General features: G+C 46.5%; 1 protein-coding gene across 3 annotated transcripts in view; it reads left to right on the top strand.

Moving 5' to 3' along the window:
- Positions 1-2,700: 2,700 nt before the first annotated feature.
- SASH1 (SAM and SH3 domain containing 1) overlaps positions 2,701-8,707 on the top strand; it is a 535,562-nt gene continuing 529,555 nt past the window's right edge. For all 3 annotated transcript variants that reach the window (XM_069010408.1, XM_069010410.1, XM_069010406.1), the window contains exon 1: positions 2,701-4,210. In XM_069010408.1, the coding sequence (XP_068866509.1) occupies positions 3,755-4,210 (456 nt within the window). In that variant the 5' untranslated portion in view covers positions 2,701-3,754. The remainder of the gene's footprint in view (positions 4,211-8,707) is intronic.

Below are 8,707 nucleotides of genomic sequence, written 5' to 3'. Positions count from 1 at the left end.
CTTTTCTCACAGTCATTGTTATTTCCCTCTGGACTCTTTGCCAATGTATACCACGCACAGTCAAATAATCACAACATTTTACACACAAGAATAAATAGCTTTATTTACCTAAACTAATAGCCTGGTTCTGCAAACATTTGCCATTGTGTATGAGAAGTTCTAGTGAATTATTCACCTTGTGCCCTAGTGGAAAAATATTTGAGAGTCTGGTTCTGTTCTTTTAATAAAGCACAGAAATATTAGCTTCCACTCGTTCATTGCACATTATTCTTTGCAACATAATCATGGGGTACTCATTCTATGTGTGAATCTGAGTTTCCTGTTCTACCTGAACGCCTTCACAAATATCTTGATGGAATTGTATTCACTTCAGAGTCTTCCTCACATTCATCCACTATGTGAGTACTCTTCTAAGTGTTTGTGTTCTTGTCTAGTTTTTTTTCAGCCATCAACTATATGAGTGTATGATTCAAAACACTGAACAGTAGTCAGGTATCCAGAGAAAATGCCCATGCTCCTTCCTTAATGTGCCAAAAATCAAATAAGTCTTGAAGGTAGAAAAAATAAACAACTTTAAGGGTTCCAGAATAATATCACTGCACTTAATAAAAAGCACATAAAGGATTTCTTCACACTGAGTTTGCTGTTACCAATCAAAACATGCCTCCATTTTCTGCTCTGCCATTCTTTGATTTTCTTCCTTCTTTACTCTTGAATTACCTTCCCAACATATTGATACCCTCCCCCCCACCCCCAACTTGGTGTTGTCTGGGAACTCCCCAAGTATGTATTCCACCTTGTCACTGGGAGTATCAGTGAAGGTGTTGTACAGAGCTGGCACCAATATCAACCCCTGAGGAACATTCCTAACTACCCACCAAAATTTCATGTAAGTCTTCACAAAGACTTGCCCCAGATTTTCCCTGGGGGGTTGAGGTGAGGTAGACCAGTCTTTTGTTTCCTGGACTTCTGTTTGTCTTTCTTAAAGGTGGACATAATATTTTATTTTTATTGTTGTTTATTTTTATATTTCAAAGTCACATAAAACTTTACTATATTTGCTGACAGGTGAATTAATTTTGTGAAACTAAAATCAGTGCCAAACAACCAGAGAGTTTCACAATGTTGTAACCTGGCAAGACTCCACAGTCCCACGGGGGTGCAACACTTCCCTTGCTGTCCCATCAGAAGGGTCTTAACCTTTTACCAAGCAGATCTGAATCATAACATCTGCAATACCTTAAAAGCCTTTCAAGACCCTTCCAAAATGCACATAAAAATTATATAATTCTGTATGTATTGTCAGTAAGACCAATGAATAGGGCCTGCATCAGTCAATTTTTCCTGCCTTTCATACTATCAGTTCCAGCTCTAGATCACAGAACCTCCTTGCTAATTTTGCAAGTGCTGTCAGTCTTTCACCAGGTCTGTGAAGAGAAGATAATTGCTGCTTCAATCTGTCTCTGGGCTGAGAAGAGGGTTTGACGTATTATGTGGTCTGGAAGGAAAATAAGATTAAGGAAAAAAAGAAAAAAAAGACGGAAGGAGATTTTAAAAGGAGTAAAATGCTTTTTCTCCTTTTCTCCCTCTCTAGCAGACGAACCTGTGATCCCTAGGCTTTATACCTAGAGGCTGCATTTTAACCACTGGTAAGAAGCTAACCTTTCCAAACCACCTTGCAGTGCAATGCTCTCTGTGAGAATGCCACTGTGCTGCGTAATCCTGTGGCGAACTATCTGAAGCCTGAGGACAAACGTGCGCCTAACTCTGCTCAAAAAAGTCCTTCAGGAAACGCGCTACGCATAAACCACCCGCCAAATTACAAAAGGGAGCTGTGGGAGGCTGGTCCCACCGCCTCTCCCCAGCTCCCCCCAGCCCGCATGGGGAGGGATCTTAGCAAGAAAACAAGTTTGAAGCAAGTTTTAAATTACAATGGCAGGGGGTCCACGCCTCAGCCCGCTGGGGGTTGGCGAGTGGAGCCGGGGGCGGCGGCAGGGCCGGGCCGGGCCGGGCCGGCGGCGCTTCCCGCGGCGGCCCGGCGGGGGCGCTGCGAGCCCGGCGTTCGCGGCAGCGCGCGGCGCCTCAGCGGCCCCGGGCGGCCCCGGCGGCGCGGGGGGAGCGGGGCCGGCGCCTCCCGCCTGCCCTCGCCGCTTCCCGGGGCAGCGCCGCTCCGCGCCCCTCCGACCCACGAAGGGTCCCTCTTCCACCGCGAAAGGCTCGGTGCCCCCGCGGGGCAGCCGGCGCTGCCGTCGGTCCGGCTGTCCCAAGGGCGCTGGGGGGCAGCTCCCGGGCCGTGCCCCCTTGGCGTTCCCTTGCGGGGGAAAACGGGGACGGGCAAGCCCGCCGGAGAGCCCGCGGAGCGGTGGCAGCCCCGAGGTGCTGCCTGACCAGGCTGCCTTGCCCCCCGGCCGGCTGCACGCCGCCTCCCCGCGCCCCCGGAGGGTCGGGCAGGGCAGGCGAGCGGCCGGCGGCAGAGACCGCGGGCTGCCGGCGGGGAAAGTTGGAAAGGCCTCGGGGAGAGCCGGGGCAGGGGGCTGGCAGCGGGGTGGCGGGCGCGGAGGAGGAGCGGGGAGAAGCCGCACGGGGAGAAGCCGCACCGGGAGGAGCCGGAGGAGATCTGCGGGCGGCGCGTCAGGCGCCTCCGGGTAGAGGGGAAGGAGGATCCGGGCGGGGAGCACCGCTCCGGGTACCGGTGGCTGGGAAGGGAGCGCTCTGGCGGCATCCGGGGAAGGCGGGGGCAGCGCCGGTGACCTGCCGCAGATCGGCTCATCCGCCGCTGCCGGAGGATGCACGAAGCGCCGGCCGCCCGCACAGCCCCGCCGCCGCCGCCTCCTCCCCAGGGCGGCTGCGGACAGCGGCGGGAGCGCCAGCGGAGATAGGGGAACGTGGGGAAAGTTGTGCGGGCCGGGCGTAGGGCTGCGTGCCCCGCTGGGCAGGAGGGCACCGCCGGCATCAGCGCGGAGAAAGTGGGGTTGGAAAGCTGTTTCTGGTCTCGCTGCCAGCGAAGCGCATTTAACCAGCATTACGGGGATGAAGGAAAACTGGGAAAGTAACTCGGAAAAGTGAGTGGGATTTTTTTTTTTTTTCTTCCCTCTGTTTTGCTCCTAATCCGAAAAGAGCCTTTCCTTTTAGAAAGCAAAAGCCTCCGTGTGCGCCCGCTGCTGGGAGAGGCACGGGAGAGGAGGGCACTGCACACCGGCACCCCTACCCGCTCTGGGCGAGGGTGCGGGATCCTGCGCTTGGCTCTCCCCCGACACCATCGTGTACCAAAGCAGCTACTTATAGTAAACAGATTCATCATGCGACAGAGCGCAGGAAGGTGAGACACAAGCAGAAACAGAAACTAACACTAAAAGGAAGAAAGGAAAAAAAAAGACAGTGACTGCGAATTACTTCCAGAGAAAAGTGGGTGGATGTTGTGCAGCAGCGACCTGGGATTTTAGGGGATGCACCCTTATAGCTTGCTTCTCTCTTGTCCGAGCCTCTCTTCGCCGGCGTCAGAAAGCGGCTGTACTTGGTAGTAAGAAAACAGGAGGAGGGATAAGCAGGAGGGGTTCGCTCAGCAGTGTTTGCGGTGCCCTACTGATCTGCTTTAAGGATTTTTTTTCTTTTCCTGGTGGATGTTTTCTTGACCTTGATTTTGAGACCTCCTACTTGCATCGCAGTTTTTGTGGCTTTATTTCCTTTGGCGAAAAGTGGAAAGGGGGAGGCTGGCTTCGGTGCTGAAAGTTGCAGTCATTATTTTGGAGCCAGCATGTGCACCAACATAGTCTACGAGTGGCTGAAGACCCTGCAGCTCCCCCAGTACGCGGAGTCCTTCGTCGATAATGGCTACGACGACCTGGAGGTCTGCAAGCAGATCGGCGACCCGGACCTGGATGCCATCGGCGTGGCCGTGCCCCACCACCGGCGCCGAATCCACGAAGCCGTGCGGCGGCTGAAGGAGGCGGACGAGAGGGCGGCGGGGCTCTACTTCACCCTGGAGCCGCCGCCGCCGCCCCCCGCCCCCGCCGGGCGCTGCCCCCGCCGGGCGGGTGGGCCGGAGGAGCCCCGGCGGGGGGCGGCCCCCAGGGCCCGGCCCAGCGGGCGGCGGGGGGCGGCCGGGGGCGGGGGGCTGGTCGCGTACCCCAGGCTGAAGCTGAAGATCATGATCCGGGACAAGCTCATCCGCGACGGCATCAACCTGAGCAAACCCCCCTACTCCAACAAGGTAAGAGGGTCCATGCCGGCCGCCAGCCCAGGAGCAGCCGTGGATGTCGGGTGTGCAGGATCAGCGAGGCTGCTGGGCTGGAGATGAGAGGTCCGGCAGGGCCTGGTCCCACCAGTACAGCACGTGTACTGGTGCTGTCTCCAGTTGTGCCAGTGGCTTTTTCGGAGGAGATTACGATAGGGACTGAGCACCAGCAAAGTGTGAAGAGTAGTGGGGCCAACAAAGGTCAGATCCACCAGCACTTCTTGGCATTGGTGGTATGGCATGATGCTGTGTTTTGGGTTTGCCTCCCTTTTTTTTTCACTAACCAGTTCTTTCAGTGTGGTTTAGTTTGAGATGGTAAAGTGGAAATTGACAGGATGGTCTTAATGGTTTGGGCGTTTGTTTGTTTTTTCTGTGAAACTTTTCCATTTTGTTGAAGAGAGATGGCTTCTCTTATCTTTTGCTAGTGGTCCTGTTTTAGGGTCAATTTCTGTTGGTGAAATGCCTCCTGAAGCAAGTGGTCATCTGGCTGGAGGAAGAACTCCAGCAGCTGAATCCAACTGTTGCCTGGATTTATTTGCTGGAAGATGGCAGTGACTGGTAAATGTCAAAACTATTCATCAGCTGCTCCAGCACAGGTCAGTCAATCTCCAGGATGCACACTCTGCTGAGAGACCAGAAAAGGGTACATCTCAGAAGAGTCTGTTCAAGTTTGATGAAACCTCAGTTTTACCTAATTCTTATCTTTTGAAAAGGTTGCAATGTAAGATTCATCAGTTTTGGAAGTTAGAAATGGTTTTGTCTGAAACTTTTGTTAGGTTTCCTGCTGGAAACATAATACACAGAATAAGTAAAATGATAGAATAAAATGAATAATACCATGGAGGAAAAAATTATTTGTGAAAGAAACTAAGGTATTATAATGCCTGGGGGCTTCAGAGTTCGGAATGAAGTGCTTCAGAGTAGTTTGATGACCCAAGTTGCCTGTATTTTCTTCAATGATTTGAAGTCTCATTTTTCAGAAAGACTGAGCAGTTGAAATTGACCTTCAACTTGCGGGTACTTTTTCTCTCTGAAATGCTTATGAATGTGTGGAAGCAAGGTGATGGGGAGGGCTGCAAGTCTGGGTTTACAGAAATGTGAGGAATTAAAATTGAGAATGTATTATCTGCTGTCAGGGACCTGGGTGTGAGGATAATGGATAAAATTCGACTTGTATAACATTGTGAAGGTACAGATAATAAAACTGTAAATTTCACTACACCAATTTTTTAATGTCTCAGTGACAGAGGCCCAGTCACTTCTCAAGTAGAGCACAGTTGTCTGGTTTGAGATATTTATTTGTTCCCTTTTTCTGAAACTTCTGGCTGATAATGTCAGAGACATTATCTCAAATTTAGCATTCATGAACATGTAGTCTAAGTACAGCATCTTCCAAAAGTTACTGCATCATTTTGGGGAGATTTTTTTCCCCCACCTTTTGGAGTAACACATCATTAGACTGAAATTACCATTACATGTCTGATATAAAAGAAATTCCATGGAAGTTCTGTCTTGTCAGTGTAGCTGCACCACATTACCCACATCCACAGCTATGTTTCACTCCTTCCTTTTGACTTTGTGTGTGTTCTTAGTTACCAGTTCAATCTTACCAAGTGGTTCCTCTGCCTTCTCTCTGTGGTATTTTAAAGTTGTGTAGACGTGGCACTTTGGGACATGGTTTAGTGGTGGACTTCACAGTGCTAGGTAATGGATGGACTTAATGGTGTGAAAGGTCTATTCCAACTTAAATGATTCTATGATACTCTTCCACAGGAATTATAAAATTTATAAGATGCCAGCATATGACATCAAGGCAATTCAACTCCTTGGCATTGATTTCTTCTTTAGCTCACTTTATTTTAATTTGATGGGTCTGATAATAATGTGGATTAACTGTCAGGACAAGCTTGCCTTACACAGAAAGCATCACTCAGCTTTAATTGTTTTAAATCTAAATGTAATATGTTGAAATACAAAGAGAAACAAAGTTTAGTTTCCTAGTTTTATTTCAGGCTGTGGTGTCAATGTATTTATTTTGGATAATAAATGCATATAACACCATTTTTTACAGTAACAAAAAACTTTCTCTCTTCTCAGCGTGAATCACTTCACATTGTAGCATGTTGTAAGAAACCATAAAGTTGGCAAGATTTGAGTGTGTTGCTCAACATGCATTATTCTGAATGCCACCCACCGTAGCAATCCATCTCCAAAATGGCTTAAAGTGAATAGCAAAAGATCACGTCACTGTACATTATTCATTGGACGTTGTTTAGAGCAAGAAAGATGAAATAGTGTATTTTTTCATCTGGGAAAGAGCCATATTATAACAGAGTCTCTTAAAAAAAACCGCAACAAAACCTAAAAAAACAACAAAGCGAAACTTCAGAAAATTGTGGGTATAATTTAAGCATTAGATTTTTAATATAGGCCATACAACATACAGGCTTCTGCATGTCAAAAGAAACTGAATGTATTCTCTGCAGTACACAGGATAAAAGAATCAACCTGAAGTTTGTGTCAAGTTTTTTTTGTATACATTCACCACTTTTTTTTCTATACATTGACCATTTACCTTGTCATGTGGACATTCTGGAGTGGGGCACTAGGCCACTGGCCTATTTGATATCTATTTGCATTTCTGGTTATGCTGAGCTGCATCCTAGTCTTCCACTTCCCTTCATGGCTTACGTAGAGAATGCCATCTTCTTTTCTTCTTAATATCTATGAATGGAAATTAGTATCTATGAAAGGAGGAGCCTGCTGGTGTATATATGTGTGCATGTGTACCTGTGTATATGCATTTCACTTGTTTCCTGAAGTATCCTTCTTGGGTTCAGTTATGTAGTTCTCAAGCAATTCTGGTGTTTTAAAACAATCCTGAGAACTGGAAATGTTGCTCCTCTGGCTTCTTCAGAGCCTTTTGCTGGCTGGCTGAGCTGTAAATGTGTCAAAAAATCAAAGATGAATATTGAATGTGGCTGTGGAGATGTTAAAAGCATCCTTTTGCTATCCTTCCTTTTTACTCTAGTTTCAGATGAAAGGTGGAACAAGAGTGGACAGAATAGAAATGTACTGCTATGGTAAATTTTAGTTTAACTTAGTTTGATTACAGTCAGCAGAAATGGCTAACAGCTACTTAGCAGAGCTTAATATAAATCCCTTAAAGGATGTGCAGACTTGGAATTGAAGCTGTGTGTGCAGGTGACTTCAGACACAGAGAATTATCATAAGACACAGAGAATTATCATAAGCCATCTTGATTATTTCCATGGAGAGTTTGAATGAGGCCTCACCTCCTCATATTGCATTCTGTGTGTATTTCATGTATAAACCAAGGAATGTAACTGTAACTGAGGAGAACTCTACAGAAGTCAGATTTTGTTCCATGTTGGTAATGCTCCATAGTACTCAAAGCCTTGTGTTTTAGTTTGTCTACCAAGTTTGCTATTGCTGGCTAGTAGCCTTAGGAGTCTCACATGCCTTAGAAGCTTCTTGTGGAGGTGATGGGATTTAATGCCCTTCAAACAAGAGCCCATGGTCAAGTAAAACATCTTGCAATCTCGAAACTTCTAGCTGCTCAAAAAATTTGTCTTTATGGGTTATAATTCTGTCTTTAATTAGGAAGTGAATTATGCCCTATGTAGAAAGACTATTAAAAGTCTTTTGCCCTGTAGAAGTTTTGGGGAATGAATTGATGGCAGAAGGAAACCAAAATGAGCAGCCCCTCTGTGTTACGGTGAAGATGAATGGAGGAAAATGCAGCACCAACCTGAACCAACTGGATCTGAGAAGTATAGCCATTACCTCCACATGAAAACACTTCTTGCCTTTGTGGGGTTATTCCAAAATGGATTATGTCCATGCTGGGTTTGAGCAGGAGTAAAGTTACTAAATGTCACTGTGGAAGAGAAAGCAGAGGAGCATCAATTTTGTCAATATAAAGACAAGTAAGGTACCTTGTTGTGGAACATGCCAAGAGAAATTTAGTACTCTATTTATCTTGAATATAGATTAAGTGACATTTAATAGTTTACTGGAATTTCATTACTATTTCTAATTGAAATAAATGGCTTGACCTGTTTCTTGAAGAACTTTATTCAATTTTTCATCTGCAGAGAATTGCAAGTACATTACAAACATACATGCATTAAATATCCCACACCAATTAAGATGATTTGCTGAGCCTCAGTAAAGTTATAGTCATGTATATTTCAATATTTATTAGAGAGAATAAAACTGTACTGTGACATATGTACATGTATGTGACCTCATTGTCACTCACTGTGCTCTTCATGATTATCAGCATGCTGGGAAAACAAACACTAAAAATTCAGATGCATGAGATCATAATCTCAAGAGTTCAAGCAGATGTAGAAAAGTAAAATGTCAGATCCAAGCTAGTATCTGGTTAAACACCCAAACACATTCTTTTTAAGTTACATGCTGATAATATAGCACAGATTTGTAGTT

This window comes from Aphelocoma coerulescens, chromosome 3 (assembly GCF_041296385.1).
Source record: "Aphelocoma coerulescens isolate FSJ_1873_10779 chromosome 3, UR_Acoe_1.0, whole genome shotgun sequence".
NCBI classification, from domain to species: Eukaryota; Metazoa; Chordata; class Aves; order Passeriformes; family Corvidae; genus Aphelocoma; species Aphelocoma coerulescens.
The sequence above is the reverse complement of the archived record's forward strand: the minus strand, read 5'-3'. Positions and strand labels throughout refer to the sequence as shown.